General features: G+C 40.1%; 1 protein-coding gene across 2 annotated transcripts in view; it reads left to right on the forward strand.

The window, feature by feature from the left end:
* nrp1a (neuropilin 1a) overlaps positions 1–19,521 on the forward strand; it is a 60,284-nt gene that overhangs the window by 13,612 nt on the left and 27,151 nt on the right. For both annotated transcript variants that reach the window (XM_056738112.1, XM_056738113.1), the window contains exons 3-6: positions 5,345–5,526; positions 11,989–12,216; positions 14,918–15,073; positions 18,044–18,210. In XM_056738112.1, coding sequence (XP_056594090.1) covers positions 5,345–5,526; positions 11,989–12,216; positions 14,918–15,073; positions 18,044–18,210 — 733 coding nt within the window. The remainder of the gene's footprint in view (positions 1–5,344; positions 5,527–11,988; positions 12,217–14,917; positions 15,074–18,043; positions 18,211–19,521) is intronic.

The following is a 19,521-nucleotide window of genomic DNA, read 5'->3' on the forward strand; positions in this document are numbered from 1 at the left end:
TTCCGTTTCCATATTCACTTATTCATCAAATAAACCATTTTAATTTCTCTTGAGAAACATAAAGGATGCTCTTCTCAACAGCTGGTTGCTCACAGAACCAATTTTGAGCTTCTATAATAGAGCATCCTGCAAAAAAAGATCGCAAGCTGTTTTAGGGTTATCAGAAAACTCATAGCCAACTTTGTACCCACAGCCCGAGGTCATGGCTCCACCCCCTACAGGCTGCAACAGTCTCGTGTAAGTTATTAACTCCATCAGGGAGTGTTTTCGTTCTCTGGAGTAGTGTAGCATTGGACCCAAACCCCAACTTCTTCTTTACGGCTCTGTCTAACCAACATTTTGAGTGACAGCGGCGAGGTTATTATCATTCCAAACGCAGCTCGCGGCTTCAGGAGCCCCTTACAGTAGGCTCGGTTAATGTTTGTCACATGCCGTGGCGAGCTGTAGACAGTTTGTGTGAGTGAGCTGCTAGGCTGCTACCTTGTGCCCTAAAGGCTCGAGCTGTTAAAACAGCAAAAAAAAGTTCAGCTTGCTTTGTGGAAATGTTACCCTTGTCCAGCATGTGGCGTGTAAGTGACAGTTGTTGATGTTTTTTCACGAACACTCACCGTTTGGGTCAGAGTACCACAAGCATTTACAGCTTTGCTTGCTTAAACTTTCTTGTGAACAGTGATTCTTGGATGTCCCTCAGCCATCTCCATCTCAAAGGAAGAGTTGAGCAAAGCGCAATTGTTTCGAAAAGGTCACGTCGAAGCCAATCTTTCCCTTTGGTGGTGGATGAAGAGAACTGCTGTATTGCAGATCATAGCAGAGATTGGCGTTACAGTGGGTGTATTTTTTTTCTGTGACCGCTTATGGGGATAGGATTTTTCGGGTGGGGATATACTCCTCAATGCCCTGAGTATAAGATAAATTGTTGGCCTGTTAGTTATTGTCGTAACCCAAGGCGTGCGAATAGGAGCTACCGTTCCCATTTGACCTATCTGCAGTGCATGGACGGTATTGTCCCTCCAGACTGGCTTGTCTGCCAACATATAAGTCAGTGAAGCGAAGGTCTCTGAGAATTAGATTCATCTTTTTTAAATTCCCCCTATGGATTGACAGGCTATTTTCACCATTTATATGGTGTGTTTGAGTGCGTGAAGGAGCTTCCAAGACTTCAGATACTAGTCCAGCCATGCAGGGTAAAGATTTTGCACATGTGAAGTGTTCACAGGTAGAAAAGTGTGGTAGAGAGCGAGGTAACACATTAAAAACAATCTGTCCGCTGTCTCTTCTGGGGCTATAAAATAAAGTGGGTGAATGCTGGCTGGAGTGAGGAGGAGGTTTAGGACCTGGGGCAGGTGCAGAGGTGTCTGGTCTGAGAAATTAGGACGCTGTACTTGATGAGGTAGCAGTACACCTCTCTTAATAGCTTCAGGGGCCAAAGTCCATTTTAGAACTGCTCCCCGCTGTTTGCTCGGTGAATGGCAAACTCCATCTCCCGTTCTCTCAGACCCCCGTGAGTTCCCAAAGAAATAGATTAGCAAATCCCATTCCGCACATGGTGTCTCCGCTCTCAAGGAGAAAGTCATTCTCTGAATTTAAAATTGTCTTCGAAGTCAATCCCATAATGCCCTGCGGGTGATTAGGGAGGCCAAAATGGTGCTCAGAATCCATCGAGCTTCCTGAACAGTTGGGATGAAACTCTGCTTTGGATTTTTTCGTAGCTTGTACCAAGTTGTCTTTAAAAAACATGAACAGGAATGTGGCTGGTATGCATAAAGATGCCTTTCGTTCTTTTGAGAGCTGCTCTAGCCTTAAGGACACTACTGCATCTGCGTCTTATTCTAATACCTCCCACTGTACAAGCTTTACAAGGTCTATCTGTGTTAGGATGCAAGCGTCTGACAAAAAAATGGCAGAAACATGGAATTTCTCAAGATGCAAAGATTGTACATGCAAGAAGCAGAAATCTCCCTGCTGTTTTTATGAGACTGAGCAGAAAATGATGTTTTGAGGTGAGATTGTAGTGCGATATAAAGTTACCTCTGCTGTGACTAGGCTTGTGCAACAGTGAGTGTAATTCTGCAATCTGATAACACACATTTGATTCGTACGTCCCACCTTCACCCTCCCCCAAGTCTTCTGTGGGAGAATGCCAGCATCAATTTTTCAAAGGTTTGGATGTGCTCTGGTTTACCTGGGTGGGATTTAAAGTAGGGTGTGTGTGCGTTTCTTTGTGTGTCTATAGGTATCAGTAGGAAGCCAAGAGAGCGGGGAGAAATTACCAGCTGAAATAGAGAACAAAACAGAAAGAGCTGAACCATTTTGAGTTGGGATGCTGCTGTCAGAGATCTTCACACATTGCTGCACCAAACCTCTTTTCAGTCCTTGCCTTTATAAATGAGAGTTTTGCACATTTCTTTCAAGGGTAAAGTGTGCATTTGGTTTCTGATTCAACCTACACATTTTTCTTGGATGCTTGCATTAGCTTAACATGAGCAAGCCGATATATATCAACCATGTTTCTTTTTTTAAGACTGCATTGTCTGGGCCATGTCATCCATGTTAATTTTACAATTGTTTAGTTCGCTGTTTTCTTGTCTGTACATTTTTATGAGAATCCATGATATAGATCAACTGATAAGTAATGAAGACGGGTAACTTTACCTTACATTTTTTATTAAAGTTTGGTTTTAGGATCAGCAATCGGCCTCAACAAGATTCTTATCATTGAACCAATTCTCTGAATTTAGGGGTAGTTTGGAGGAATAAGGGTAGGGGTGTGTTTTTTCAAAAGAAATGTTGTCCGACATAGGATGTTAATGCAGGAACAGTTAAATGTTGGGAATTGTGGAGGTTTACATCCGAACCCACGAAAGTAAAGATGTTGACGCTCATCATCAGCATCCCTAATGAAATCGTTCGTCTTCTCTTATCTTGACAAAACACTCTCTCAGTGCTTTGTACCATTGACCCAACTTAAGAAAGTCAAGCCAGAAAGATGACACAAAACAAAGGAGATGTTTGAAAAGGCAATGGCCACTTTTTACAGCCGGCGGGCCGTAAAGCCATCGAATAAAAGCGTGAGTGCATTGGCCGGATTCCTGTGTTAATGTACCATGATGGAGCTGAAGGAAGACGCCGTTCTCCTGCCTAGACTGATAAAAGGAGAACAGAGCTTGTTTGTGCGGGTGCAGGAATGCTGTTTCGACAGCTGGCCTTGAGAGGAAAAGGGCAGGGAATGAAAAACAGAACGGTGAGCAAAAAAAGAAAAAAATTCAATAAGTGCAAAATAGCAAACCCAAGCCAAACAGAGTGATGTCATATGTCGGCAAATGTCATGTGATCAGCCAAGAGTGTATATTTGTGCAAGTTTGAATGTTTGTATTAAATTGATTATGACGTGCCTGGACAATCTCTGCTGTTTTAAAGGGATAATTCATCCAAACCTGAATGACTTTTCTTCTTCTGCAGAATACAAAAGAAGATATTTTGAAGAATGTTGATAACCAAACAACGTTTGACATTTATCAAAATATTGTTTTTTGTGTTTCACTGAAGAAAGAGTCATACACAGGTTTTGTTCCACATGAGGGTGAATAAATAATGATAGACTAAAGTATCTGATCTGTGTTCATTTTTTTTTTACATCCGTACTGTATGTCAGCAATGACTGATTTTTATTTTCCCTTTGGAATTTCGGGTGAAACATCCAACACAAAGTTGATACTTAAACGAAACATTAGCGAGAACTCTGCACGCTATAAAAAGAGCAACCTGTGAGCAATAAAATGTTCCTCTAGGTTTATGTGTCAGTTTAAATGTGTTTTCAGTGTGTATTTGGTATTAAAGCAGTGACACTCTCTTCTGCTGTGACTGATGGAGTTCTGAGGCTCCTCCATCAGACCAGCCAAGCGGAGAGACACGGGTGAAGTCATCTCTACATTACCGGGCCCTCGGGGGACCCAGTTTCAGAGAATGGCACGCTTCTCATATTCCGTCCCTTCGCACACATACAGTATCATGCCACCCCCAACTGTGAGAAAGAAACCAACCTTTATATCGCTGAATACATATGCAACAAACCCCCACTGTTACTCCACCCCTTACCCCCTTGGACGTGAGCTGACACACATTTCAACGTCTTCGTTAAATTTTCACACATTTCCCCCTGTAACGTGAAGCAGGTGGAACGAACCATTTTATAGGGCAGGGGGGTCTTTCTGTTGCAGAGTGCAAATTTTTATAATACATGTGAGTGTTTGTTCTCTTCTCAAAATAACACGAAAACAAATTATGCAAAAGCGAGATTCTGGTTGTGCATCCCTTATAGTTTTTGTGAAGCCACACTAAAGATTCCTAGAAACGAAATAATGGATTGTTCCAGAACCCCATGATGCTCCACTCTTCATGCTGCTTTCACAGTTATGGGTGTCAGGGGTGATTAAACGCCATGGAAACAAGACCCCGCTGTCAATCATACTCCACGCTGAGCCTTCCCCCATTTCAGCAGTATTATATCAGTATGCAGAACGTACTGTACAAACACATATCTGTGTGTTTTACCATTTACTTCAGCTCTGGATTTTTATTCTGTGTCATTTTCAAGCTGTGGCAGGACCACCCACCCAGTCCCGTCTAGTATTACAGACACTAGATTAGCACTTGTGTGTGTGCGAGCGTGTGTTTTGCGTGCACACGTGCCGCTGCGTGTGCAACAGTCTTCTGAACTGTCGCTGACTCAATTATGTGGCGGCACAAGCCAATTGCTTTAGGCTTGAAATTCTATTTTGAGGTGAAGTGGAGCGTGCATGCATGTGTGGAATCAACACATGTGCTATATCTGCTGTCCCCAAACACACAAAGACACTTACAGTACTTGACAACTGTCATGTAAAGTCAACTAACAATACCACCATCTGCTGTCAGTGATATGTTCCTGTCTGTGTGTCTCTTTCACTTTTTACCCCTTAAACACACACACACATCACGCTCCATTATACACAGTGAAGGGATTGTTTTACCGATTCAGTCAAAACTGAGTTGCAAAGTGTTTGTAAATCATTCGACTATATAATTATGAGGCGAATGATGTGTTGGAACCGTAAACAACCAAGTGCTTATTAAATAAATATTGTGTAATAGAAGTCATATTTGGAAACCTTGTAATTTACAGCAGCATTAACGTAAACATGTGAACAAATAAACCATAAAATGTCTTGCAGGGACGTCTTGGACCACTTTTTTAATTGAATTGATTTTCTTTATACTGGTTCAATGAAACAAACCATTCAAGTGAAATAAATGTTGTTAATTATTAATGAATAGTTTAGAGTAAAGCATCTCTGTCTCTCTGCAGATATGACTATGTGGAAGTGAGGGACGGGGTGGATGAGAGCGGTCAACTGGTGGGGAAGTATTGCGGGAAGATCGCCCCTTCTCCGGTAGTCTCCTCCGGGAACCAGCTCTTCATTAAGTTTGTGTCCGACTACGAGACCCATGGAGCTGGGTTTTCCATCCGCTATGAGATCTTCAAAACGGGTGAGTAAACATGAAGACCTCCGTAAAATAAAGCAGATTTAATTCCTTGAGGGTAAAACCCCATTTTAATGTGATAAAATCACTGTAATACTCTATTTGTACTTAAAGTGTAATTTTCGCACAATAGTGAATCCAATATTAATCTAAAATTCAAAGCTGTGTTATTCAACAAATAATTGCGTTTATTCAAATTCCAAGATATCGATTGGCTAATTTACATTCAAATTCCAATTTGGCTCATCCAATCGGGTTTTAGAATCAAACCTATCAGGTTTTTAACAAATTATTAGGCGGGTAACAGGCATGGTAAGAATTTACTGTGGGGTGTAGAATGACCATATAAGGAGTGAAGTAAGTGAGACACTTTAACAATGTCCTGGTTGTTCTCAGTCAGTCCCGGTGGGAGAGTTGCCTGAGGAGATGAGATCACATGATAGCAAAGACTCAAACCTTCAGGGTCTCTTGTTCTGGCACTGTCTGGCCTACAGAAACACGCACAGATAGGCGCTCCGGGATCGTCGCTCTTATCTGGAGATGTCACGGCAATAAGCAGAAATTTCCTGTTGTTTAAATCTGTTTCCTGTGTGAGGTAGGGCGAGGAGAAAGGGAGAGCGAGAGAGGGAGGTTGTGTGTGTAACCCGGACAGGTGCAGTAGACTTCATGGGCAAACATTGACCCTGGACTGCCATGAATGTGACCTCAGGATGAGATTGATGTTACAGCAGGCTTATTTTAATCTTTAAAGGTTGTGTTTAGTAGGGTTTGAGAAAAAAATCTCAACATCTCAAATTGTGCTCTGATTTATCAGGATAGATGGTTTTATTGGACACACAAGCCTGGCCCGTAGTTCTTTTGCTCTCTGTTTGGTTGTAATATAACAATATAACAATAATGAAATTAAAACTACTCTACAGTTATAGATTCTTTGCAGAGGTCTACCGGAAGTTAAGTTTGGGCCACATAATGTTTATACTATTGCCTCTGAAACCGTCTGCACCAAAGTTTGCAGTCTCATTGTACTGAAAATCACACATCGCTAATTTTTTGAGAGAAAATAACTCAGAAAAAACACCAGAATAACAAGAACAACGTCTGAGTAACACATTCTGCTCCCGGTTCCCATCCCCCAAATACACCCCCAACCCCACACAGACATAGACAAGCCTACACAATTTGGCTCTCATCAATAACATCAATAAGACTCCCGCAGTTTTCCATTATCTCAGTGCTGGTTTACTTGAACTCATCTTCTTGATGTGTCTGATTGGAAACAAGGTTCCTCTGGAGAGGGGCGAAGACCTCTGAACCACATCAGCGCTCTCTTTGCCGTCATGAGGTCTACCAGACACTCGGCCAGGGTGGGAGCCCGTGTGATGGGTGTGTTTCTCCAAAAAGCTCTTTTAGTTTATCAGCACGGGTGGGCCACCAGATCCTGTGCGGACGACAAACAGTGAATGTTTGGAAACTAAACCGTGGGAATTTGTTATGACTGTGCCAACCTGTAAGTGCAAAATGTACAGCGGCGTTATCAATTAAAAACACAGGCGAGGAAAGTGAGAGCACGAAGTAAAAGCATGAGAGAACAATAGTTGGGTAGTGAATAAAGGGAAGAATGGGAGAGTGATTAGAGAGTCTTGGCAGCATCTGATCAGTGTGTGTATGATTATAATGCAGGTGTGGAGGCAGGTGTTCAAGTATTCAAATGAGGGATGATGTAACAATATAACATCGTTTAAACTAAAATAATGCTAATTTCGAGCTGCTGTTGCACTTGTAGTCTGATGATTGGAGTAGATATCACACTCTCACGCTTTCTCTCTCTCACGCAGCGTGTAGGCTGCATGGCTCGAAGCAGCAATACTGTAGAATATCTAATTAAGGCTATGCAGCGGTTTTTTGTGTTTTATAGAGTTTACAATGGGTAAACTTATCTCAAAACAGGCAACTTTTAAAAACAGGCAATCTTTAGCTACTTGTCTATGTTAACAATGAGAAACTAATAAGAGCACTTTCAAGTCGGTTGACCTTGTTTTATGCTCTTTATGCATGGTAGATCGTTCAGAATTCAGAAACATAAAGTGTTTTATTTGTAATCGTTTGCATGTAATTCTTTTTTATGTGTAATACAGAAGCCTACATTTTTTATGACTTTAGGTTTTTGTTTTTTCATCAAATCTGTGCTTAGCGTGTTTAAATTATTATATATTTTAAGAGTCAATACATTAGAATATATAAATATTTCCTTTAAAATTATGTAGAATAATACATTGTTAATATTTTAAAATATATTAAAATAATACGTGTCAATGTAAAAAATACATTATCAAATATCGCAAAATGTAAACACTTCCAATATATGGAAATGTATTATTTTTATTTTCAGGGATGGTCTTTTATTGTTTTTACATTTTGACAGTCCATTCGATTTCCAATGAATAAAATCACGTCCCTGCTCAATGTTCTTTACCCATTAAATGCTGTTTCACTATGAAATAATGTTACTTTAGCTCACTCGATGTCGCTTTAGCTGTGCTAAAATCACTGTAACACACTGCCTCTGGTCTTTTTGATTTTATAAAACAGAGGCAACATAATTTTGAGTCAGAGCTTTCCATGTTGTAAGGAATGATGAAATGTGCAACTTGGGGAAAGACAGAGAGAGAGGAACAGGTATGTGAAACATGGAGAAGGTTTATGTGAAGATTACAGGAGAAGCATACACGAGAACACAAAAGATGAAAAAAAATTGTTCAGAAAAAGTGTGAAGGTGACAAAGAAACTGAAGAGAGAGAGAGAGAGACAGAGAGAGAGAGAAAGAGAGAAGGGAGGGTCTGAAATTCTGAGAGCTACACACACACAGTAAAGATAAGAGATGAGAATCTCACCAGTACTGCTTCTATCTACAAATGCAATCAAGCCTGACCCGAACCGGACAGCATGGTTATCTAATGAAGATCAGTCCTCTGGGGGTTTTCATACCTCTACGGTTTCGCAGACATGACATTCTTTCTAACAGAGTTCCTTTCACAGAGGCTTTAAGATGTTTTTCGAAACTCGGGCATCCCATTCGATGAGTATGTAGTTATTGTGTCATCTTGTCGTGACATGGCATCACCTAAATGGCATATCATTGGGGGAATTAAGGAAAAAGGCATATGCATGAAGTTAATGGCTCCTCAATTTTCCAAGCCACGTGAATTGTAAGAAGCTGATGTTTGAGAAGAAAGATGCGTGGATGGATGGTGCAGTAGTGAAGGCCGTTAAACTCGTTTAGAAAGTACAGGAGAAGACCACTCTTAGATAAATAAACAGGGGAAATCGCATTCATCACTAAGAAAAGTTGACTTGCCTTAAGACATTGACCTGCTCCGCCATGGCGAAAGTCATCCAAAGTGTTGCATATGTCATGCTAGACCATTTATCACAGAGTTGTTATCTGAACGTCTTTACGATGGCACCTGTGTCAACACAAAAGGATTGTATGCAGAGGCCAGCTTGTCTGTAACCAGTTTAGTTGTTTCTAACTAGATACTGTAGTTGTTTTTTACAGGCCGGTGGCATAGGTCACATCTGGCAAAGTAAGCATGTCATTCTTCTATATACTCCCTCAGCTTTACCTCTATATTACCACACAGGCCTACTGAAATCCAAGACACAAACTGTTACAGGCCTACTCTCATTCTCAAGGGGAACGCCGGCTGGCTAAATGATGTTTCAGCAACTGTGGATTATTTTTGTGTAAATGTGTGTTCGGGTAACCCCACAGCTCTGATTTTAAATTAATGTTTGTTGGAAAGTGTGGCCAATTTTGCTTCTCCACGCGGCCATTAACCTGTCTCAGAGTAGCCAGGGGGGGGAAAGCTGAGGAAAAGTGCGTGGATGTGTGCGTCTAGATTAATTATTTTCCCTAAAGATACATGGAATATAAACAACAGCGATTAGCTCACTAGACCCAGAACACCTTAAGCCATTTTATTCCTGCTTCAGCATTATACAAACTTAGTTGTGTGCCGAGGGATCAGTTGCATTTCTTATGCCATTCACTGTAAAAACGCTGAATGTTAGCATAGCCGTGTTAGCTGTTTGTTTTCAACACTGTGCTGTAATATAGATGAATGCAAAACAAACTTTTGCATTACAGCTGAGGAATACCTTAATAATAATACCTTAATTTTAATACCTAAAACTGGGAAAATCCATAGCGGTTGACAGCTTTAGCCACTTCACTCTACTGAAAACAAGCCTTTTGTGTATACATTTGTTCGGGAAGCCCTTTAAAATAAATCGTGCTAAAGCTAGCCATTAACGTCAGAGTTAGCGATTAGCATCTATGAATCAACTGTCAGTTTTTTTTAGTACCACTTTGCAATTCACCCATAGGCCTACAGTCAATTCTGGTGTTTAAATGTTTATGTAGTTCAGAATGACTTGAAAGTATTTGGGGTTGTGAGAGTAGAGAAAGGAGCTGGATGGTTCTTACAACGCTTTATTTGTTTGGCTTGGGTTTACAGGCTTGAACGTTCCTCCCGTTTCTCATCTCAGTTTTCCTCAGTCGTTCTCTTGTAAAGTTTTTCTCAACGACTGGCGAATAACTACAGAAACCAACCCAGTCACTTAGGAATTTGTGGAGGTTTTAAACATTTGTGGTTAGCAATAATAGTGGCAAGACTCCGAAACCCTTATGAGAAACACAATCACAAGTGCACATAATTAGATTACTATCCAACCACATATGTAAACAAGAATGAAGCTATATACACAAATACACTTAAACTACAATTCTTTATATTTAATAAACATATTGCGATCATTCCTATGGTGATACTGTCTCTTATTTTCCTTTAAGTGTTTTTCAGTCTCTTTCAAATATTTCTTTCCCATGAATTGCTTGACCAAACAGAGAAATTTTGAAGAATGTGGCAAAGTTGCGCAAGAACCTAGGACATTTCAGAACACCATGAATGAAAGCTAGCACGTGTGGCTAGAAGCGGAAGCGCTCCCATATACGTAAAATGAAAGCTGTGGAAAGGTGCTTTACTGAAAAAAATGATGTAGGAGTAGGAGATGGTGCAGACAAAAATTATTCTTCGGCTGCAATTCCTTTTCGCCTGTGGAAATGCAACAGATATTATCGTTTCTCTCTGAAGATAATCTTGAATATATTTTTATGAAATTCAGTGCATGTCTCTGCCAGTGCCGGAACATACACAGCTAAAAACGAAAACTTAAGTTGAATATTTTTGGCTCCATCATCAAATGTTCTGTTGGAAATCTAAAAACTTTTTGATAACTTGGAAAGCTTTTGGAAACGGTGATTGCTGATCATTCAGCTTACAGCTTTTAACTTTATAAAGTGTTTCTACAATTACCCTGTCCTGCTTCTCTCCATGTGCAGACACTGATGTCCCACGTTTCAGTGCATTAGCGTGGAGGCCTGTTGGTTTGGGAAGGCCACATCCACTAAGTGATACTTTATTCTTATTTATAAAAGAAAAGGTATTAAAGCTGTGGAATTTTACAGCTGTATGGAATTTATGTCCTGCTGTTTAAAAAGCAACCAAGAAGTGCACTAAATGTCAACTCACTTTAGACTCAAATTCCCATGCTGGTCATTTGCTTTAGAGCGCATGAGAAAAATAAATGTGTGTGTGGAGATTTTGATGGCTCACGCACCAAACAAGATTCCTGAATAACTCAATTTTGTGCCATTGCTGTACTTTACAGATTTGTTTTATTTCTTTAATATTTAAGATGAAGCCTTCCTGACATCATTATTCATCATGTGTAATCTCTAGACTGGTTCACGATCTTTAAACTTTTGCACCCGCTGTAAAAACCCATGATGGGATTCCACCCTACATTAGGCACTATAATGTAATGTTGACATTTGGGTGTTGATGATCCAGAGGTGATCCTGTGTGCATTGCTCTGTAACAAGAGCGTAATTACTCAGAGATCTCTGAGACTATTCATCACACAAAAGCTTTAGTTGGGCGGCAGTCATGTTAAGTGTAAAGCGGTGATGTATGTGTGAACTTCAACAATACAGTACATCAAAAGAAAGCCAGTTTGCCAATGTAATGACGCTGATGTAAAAGTGTGTACATATTTGTAAAAGGAGTACTGTGAGAATGATGACCTCATTTCACAGTTTCTTGTGATATTTTAGGCATCAACCTTACATCACAGGGTGCCGTACTTATTAAACATTTAATAAGTAAAGTCTCATATGTGCTTGTACGTTTTTTATTTCATGTTGATCATAGACCACACATTAAAGAAAAGAGGCAACAAACCTCATCCCAGGCAGGGTGGGCCTCCACCACGGCCCATAAACTATACACTCATGAAGCACAACACAGACCACCGGGTCTTCTCCTTCTGTTAGTTTTTTTCCTTTGGTCTCTTTGTCTCAGTGAATAAAACCTCTCGTGTAATTTCTCTCCTTCCTTCCCATCTCAGGTCCGGAATGTTCCAGGAACTTCACCTCCAGCAGCGGAGTCATCAAGTCTCCCGGCTTTCCGGAGAAGTACCCCAACAACCTGGACTGCACCTTCATGATCTTCGCCCCCAAAATGTCGGAAATCGTTCTGGAGTTCGAGAGCTTCGAGCTGGAGGCGGACCCTCAGCCGCCTGCCGGAGTGTTCTGCCGCTACGACCGGCTGGAGATTTGGGACGGATTCCCCGGAGGTGAGTCATCGGAGAGCCCTGAACAGAAAAATCAATGCATGAAACAAAGGAGCAGATGATGTTTGTTTCAAATAATTCAGTTCAAAGGCCTAGCGACAAAAAAAGTCTGATAATTCAAAACAGGAACGAGGTCTAATGGATGTAATACAATTTCTGAAGAAATGAGAGTGGTGTTTGTCCATACAAAAACAGTTGCCAGGGCAGTTCTATGCTGTCAAGTCATGTGACATCTAGGGTCATAGTTACTTAAGTCTTTGTGATATACTAGTTAACAAGATATGGTTTTTATCCCTTCACCAATGCATGTCTATCCGTTAGACATACATTGGTTTTGTCTGCAAGTAATGACATGCTTCTCGACAAATGTTTTATGGAACGAGTTAAGAGCTAAAAATAAATTAGCATGCGCCAGTTACAAAAGTAACACTAATGCACTTCACCTCAGACACAGAAGTCAATGGGCGGGCCTTGCCTAAGTCTTGTGAACGTGGCCTTTAGCATAGAAGCCAGATACTCATTCTGAATATGAGGCATTGTGATTGATCTCTAGGGGAAAATAGATGCTTGGACCCAAAACAGTTCTTGGTTTCATAAGCAAAACAAACTGTCCAAAGTATGGACAAAAGTCTTATTTAGAGACACACATACACATGTGACTTTTTCTGTATGAGAAAGGAGAATCTGTTTGTGAAAATATGTTGCCCGAAGCATCTTTCTGTTAATAGTTGTAGTTTAATCATTTTCGGTTAATAGTTTTTCTCTTCCATGTTTGTCTCTCCGGACACAAGACTGCGGTTTTCCTTGGGTTGGGTGTGGGAGTCTGGAATGCAGACTGTTTTCATAACTCCACCAAAAATATTCTTTTCTTCAAGATAATTATTTTTTGGTGTGTGTGTGTACTCGGGCTTTCAGCTCAAAATGGGAAGGAAGTCGCTGAGGAGCAGAGGTTTTGTTCTGTTTCCACTTCATTATCGACTTTTGTCTCGCCAGAGAAGTGATGCAGAGAAACAATGACACCTTTGGTCTAATATCCACAGCTTACTCATCAGGTTTTTTTTTTCAAATTAGGTTCATTGAACTTTGTGAGTTCATTAGATACAGAATTTAACACAACAAGCTATCTATCAAGTTTGACCAAACCCTAGGCTTTCATGAGCAGGCCAAGACAGAACAGAGGCTGTGGGCTTCATCAGAGCCTCGATAGACATATGTCAAGGAATCTTTCATGAAAAATATGCCACCGATGTTGGTGCACCGTTCAGAGAAAGGGCTAAGAGGTTGGCACCAAACAAGACTTTGAAAGGCCTCGGTGCTCAAGGGCCTTGATGTTTCTTCTCTCTACGGTTCAGACACAAGCTGCATTACCTGTGGAGCCACATGAATCAATAGTGCATTAGTGTGGAAAGACATGAGACAGAGGCTTCTATGACTTCAATCCACTGCCATCCCCCCGGCCCACCCCTCCGTCGCCAACTGGCCGCCCACTTCTCCAACATGCAGGATGGGTTCTTGGAGGGGCTCTTTAAAATTTCATAGCCCTGTTGAGTCATGCGGATAATCCGAGTGGTTTGCCACACCCAGCAGCTTTCCAATACACAAGAGCACATGCATTTATATGAAGTACTCTTGAATTAACCTGCTTCTACATCCTGTGGAGACTTATGATGATTAAAATGAACATTAGACAGCACGAATTTCTGTTTTCCATGAACGTTTACACGCAAACGGGCAGGTCTGTTTCATCTCTGTTGGGCTGTAATAGACATGTTCTTAAAGACTCTTTATGAGAAGCCAATCACGAGGCGCCTCTTCAGAGATACAACAGACCTTGAGAGAAGATTTCAATTTCATTTTAATTACTTTGTTTGCCTCGCCCACTCTCGCATCCTGCTCGTTCGTTTCAATATATTTCTTTTTCACCCGTCCTGATTCATTATTAAAGAACTGTCACAAAGTCTGCCATTAACTCACCCTTATGTTGTTCAAATGACTTAAGCGAAATACAAAAGAAGACGTTAGGTGCAATGTTAGTGACTTTCAACTCAAGCCACCTTTCAAGGTAGTTTATGAAAGGTTGTTTGTGAAAAAAGTTCCATTTTGACGCAGTATACCGTTGGCATCGCAAAACCTTCGGAACATTAAGGTGATAAGTGGACCGTGTCACCCTCCTTTCAGAATCGCAAGTGTGGAAAAGTCAAACATGGCCATAACCTGGGGTTATAAAATATATTAACCAAAGGGTAAACTAGGTGTCAAAAGAACCTTTTTCTCCTTATTTCTCAACACAGCTTTTATACGTTTACTTTCCTCAGCTGAATGCATTCCCTACCTCTCCATTTACTGGTTATGTTTGGTTCCTTCCTTATTGTTCAACCACCATCCATAATTTTCTTTCAAAGTGGCTTCTAGGAAGTCACATCAGAGTGACCCTGGACTGAACAATAAGTGCTGGAATTTATGAGCGCCGCAGAAAACAGAAGCCCAAGGTCACAGAAACTAACAGACAGTGGCTGTTTCATTTCCATTAACAACAAGATGTAGAGAGTACGTTCTAGTCTTTCAGCAAAGTTGTACAAGGTCAACAGATGTCACTAGTTTAAACAATTCTACTGATTTGATTTGATCTGATTGATAAACTTCAAATTTTAAAGTCATTAAAAAGGAACAATATGACTCATCTTTGCTTTTTCTTCTTCTCCAGTTGGTCCATATGTTGGCAGATATTGTGGGCAGAATACACCCGGACGGATCATATCCTACACCGGGATCTTGGCTTTGACAATCACCACAGATAGTGCCATTGCAAAAGAGGGATTCTCAGCAAATTTCACTGTTTTGGAAAGGACGGTCCCAGATGGTAAGTTAGAACTGCATTGTTTAAAGATTTAGTCCGTAACTTTTGACGCTATATCGCCATCTCTGTTTGAAACATAAAATTGCAGGTTCTTTATATGTTGTGAAATCAAATTACATAAATCTACCTGAAAAATCAGCTTGATTTGATTAATCTTATAATAATCTTACCAGTGTAAATCAGGAAAAGAAGACTGATCTTGGTATGCCACCATATTCAGTCCAATGATATGTTCAAATATATGTCTATGCAGAACTTCAATGAGTTTACTGTGGTTGGCTATTTTACTCTAGATAGTAGGACAGGATGATTCATAAATGACGTGTTCATTTTAAGCGAGTTATTAGGGTGTGAATGGTTGAAACCCAAATACACATGTGCTCCCACACACATATATAAAGTGCCGTGGGAAGTTATTACATGAATATGTCACACCCAGCTGTGGCTCACTTTCATTAAGTGAATGTGTCAGGAGTCATGACCCATGTGTCCTCCTCGATGGAGGTCGCTTTACACAACCCAACACACACACTTTTACCCAATTTGAGTGTTTTCAATCTAGTTTTCCCAGAGGATTCACTTCTTCACCCTAATTTAAGAAATGCCCTGAGCAAACATTACATTAAGGGACAAACCACTATCTCTTGGCTAAAATCATCTATGCATGTAAATCTGTCTTCAGACATTTTGTTCTCTCTAACCTGCTGACTGTCTGTTGGTCTGTCTCGGTCTGTCTGTTTGTTGTATAAACATATTTATAACCTTGTTAAAAACGGTTGGTTTGTTTTTGAGGTTGTAGTGATCTACCAGCTCTCACCAGCTTGCCTGAGATGGTTCACTAAAGGTTGAGACTCGATCTATTAATCTTGTAGACCAACTTGGAACAAATCAATCATGCATGAATGACTTGGACCAACAAGAAACATACAAATCGGCTGTATTTCCCATAGTAGCATCTATAGCTGGATTTTATCCACATAGAAATCTGTTTCTGGTTAAACTGTAATTTCTATTTACAATGAAAGGAGATTAGCTTTAATTTACACCTTATTTTTAAATATGTTGCCCATTAATACTAAGAGCCCTGTATCATGATATATTTCAGCTTGAGCTCCCAGAACAAGGTGTGTACAACATCCACGCTCAAGAATACTTTCAGTGTGTTCTCAGCGGGGAATTTGCCGAACAGTCGCAGTCTATCAATTATTTATTGCCTCCATAAATTTACATTCTGAGGCCGCCGCGCTCACAGCTCAACGTGTTTACCGCTATATTGTTCTCTGCAGGAAAGAAGGAGATTAGATATTGGCAATAAGTCTTTGTGCTAAGGATTTTTTCAAGTGTGAGTCTGAGAACCGCAGATTTATGGTCTTAGTGGAATGGGACCGAACATTGACAGATGCCAGATGTTATCAGACCCGAGATCTGGTTGTTTTCAAGTCATTGTTTTGAAGAACAAAAGGGGTGAAAAGCAGATAGATGACTGAATAGAGAGAGAGAGATAAAACAGAGCAGAAGAGAATGGGCGATCAGGTGCACGTCGTGTTAAGATTTAGTGGAGCTGTAAATATGAAAGGGGGAAAGAGAGAAGCATATGAAGAATATAAAAGACTAAATGCTCGCAATTAAATGAACTGTTTATCGCATGTTGAGAAGCTACAGTTAAAACATTATCAGTTCAATTCAAAACAATTTATTTCAGTTCTTTGGTACAGTCGAATTCTTATCTTGTCCATTCCTCTCAGGACAAAGACAATATATAAATGAGAATAAGCATGAAGCACTAATACTAAGAATAAACAATTTTAAGAACTTTTTTTGATTATTAACTTTATTATTACCAACTTGTTAGTTCTAACCGTAACTGTAGTAAATATGGCATTTTGGAAGAAAATGTTGTTTACCTTGGTGCATTTTTAAGGGTTTTTAGGTAAATTGTACGTTTTATTAAGTGCACTTTTTAGTATTAGATTAAATACAATTCCCTTATGTCCAGTTTTGGACTCTGTTGCATTGCATTCTGGGACTGTATAATACTTTATTTATATGAATTTGCCCATAGTTAGTCTTTTTAATTTTGAGCACTGAAAATGTTTCTTGAATGCCCTAAAAAGGAAGTTCCCTACAGCAACTCTCCATCTGACGCTTTCTCCATCTACTACATGTGTTCATGAGGCCTGCATATTTGGCCCATGTTGTCTGTAATGTGTATGTGACCTGGCTGCTCTCCACCTTTCTGTAAATATTAGTGAACGTGAGCTCACCCTGTTCCTCCATGCGTTTCTTTTCCTTTCAAAGCAACAGTTTGTGTTTGCGCATCTGTGTTTGCCTGCTACCTGTGACCTTTTACAAATAAATGACCATGTCTTCTACTTCAGTCTCAAAATTTGCAGCGTCTCACAGCCCTAAATTCTGTGCCGAAGCATCTGGTTGAAGACCCTCAGGGGTCAGAGCGTGAACTCTGCTTGTCTCAGACATAAGGCCTTCATGCCTCAGGATGACTTCACCATAACGTCACAAAACAATCAGACATGAGTCCATCTTGGGTGGCGTGGCATGCAGGGTGACGACGGCCCTTGTTTCTTGCTTCTGAAAACACAGATGCCCCGTGGCCGTCTCTGCCTTTCCATTTCTCCAAGAAGACATTGCCCTGTAATGTTTCAACTGGCGAAAGGGAACCTTTCATTTCTTTTATGTACCTCATGACTCTTTATGCTGGACTTAAGAGCTTAACCTGAATGTTTTATGAATAAAGCTTTGCGTCTTAATATGCTTCCATTAAATAGATTTTTCCTGTAAGGAGCGAGAGAGAGAGAGTGTGCTATTCCAAAGCCAAGCGATGGAAACTCATGGTACTTTGTTGCTAAGTGGTCCATTCCCAAGAGGAAGGCCTTGGTTTGGGTTGTGATCTGATGTATTCTATATATAGATAGTGAAATTACATTTTAATAGTTTTCTTTCTCTCTCTTTCAGACTTTGACTGCGCTGAGGCCTTGGGCATGGAAACCGGTGAAATCCATTCAGACCAGGTTGCGGCTTCATCCCAGTACAACCAGCACTGGTCTCCGGAGCGTTCTAGACTGAACAGCCCTGAAAATGGTTGGACCCCCGCGGAGGACACGAACAAGGAATGGATTCAGGTACCGCACGAATTGCACTCTCTATCCCGCATGTAGATCTTTTATACGACCTTTCATTAATGAGTAATGGAAGACGGATTTGTCCTTCAGAGAGAAGAGACACTGCTGTGGTATTTTATTTGAAGAATAGAGAAGCAGCGATGCTACAGAAGAAAAGTTTGCAAAACTCCCCCACACTTTTGCTTTCTGTGTTTGAAACTTTCCCCAAGTAGAATGTAAGTTAAAGTTGATCCAGCAGTCTCGTGGGTTTCTCTATTCACATTTCTCTATTATTCTCTATCAAAGACCTGCGATAATACTTGTGTTTTTTTTTCTTTGTCTATGAAATGTTTAGTAAAACCCAAGGATACTGGTTCACTCCTGCTTAAAGAGTAGTTGTCACAAATTGTTAAAACTTAACAATAAGGTTTAAGGTAATAAATGCATTAGCTGACTTATAAAAAAAATGGTATTTTTTTAATTTTATATAAATACTTATTTTATTTTATTTGATACAACTTATAAATAACATAAAGATTATTAAATGCTGTTGAATTATTGTTCACTTTTAGTTTATTCTAGCTAATGCATTAAGTAATGTAAACAATCACAACTTTATACATTGTAGTAAAGTCATACACATTATTTAGTCACTATCAAGTCATTCCCAGTTTGAATGACTGTAAACCCAAACAGATATGGTAGAAAATTCATGTTTCTCTTTTACACCTAATAACGTGAATGGACACTGACCATAAAGCTTCTTAAACGAAGTAAACAAGAAGTTATCAGTGTTTGGAATGACAGGATTTTACAAAAATTGTGTGACCCACTATATTCTATTAAATGTAGCGCTCCACGGATCATTAGCACGTCTATTTTGGTTCCATGAATCCGTGAGAAAGTCTGGGCAGTAGTCATCGTGTTAGTTACACAAACATTGTGGCACCTCAACAGGCCGTTTATGTCAGGTTTTTTTTCTGTGACCCAAACCTCCGGGGTACCCTCAAAACCCAGACTTGTTTTATCATCTTTGCCTGACTGGAAAGTTTTCTCCAAACAGTCTCCTCTGAGGCTAATAACAGACGTGACCCACGTCCAAATATTTGCCAGGGGAGGTCTGTTAAGCAGATTTTCTTTATTGCTATCAAAATATTGTCTCAGAGCATAATTGAATTAGTTGAACGTGCCTCACCTCACCACCATCAAATAATCCTGATGTTTAAATCTTGGTTCTATTGTGAACAAGATATATGTATGGTTTTTAAAAACATTTTGTGGAACTATTGCACATTTCTTTTTGTCTAGCTCAAAGGACATAGACAAGATGAG

This window comes from Triplophysa dalaica, chromosome 23 (assembly GCF_015846415.1).
Source record: "Triplophysa dalaica isolate WHDGS20190420 chromosome 23, ASM1584641v1, whole genome shotgun sequence".
NCBI classification, from domain to species: domain Eukaryota; kingdom Metazoa; phylum Chordata; class Actinopteri; order Cypriniformes; family Nemacheilidae; genus Triplophysa; species Triplophysa dalaica.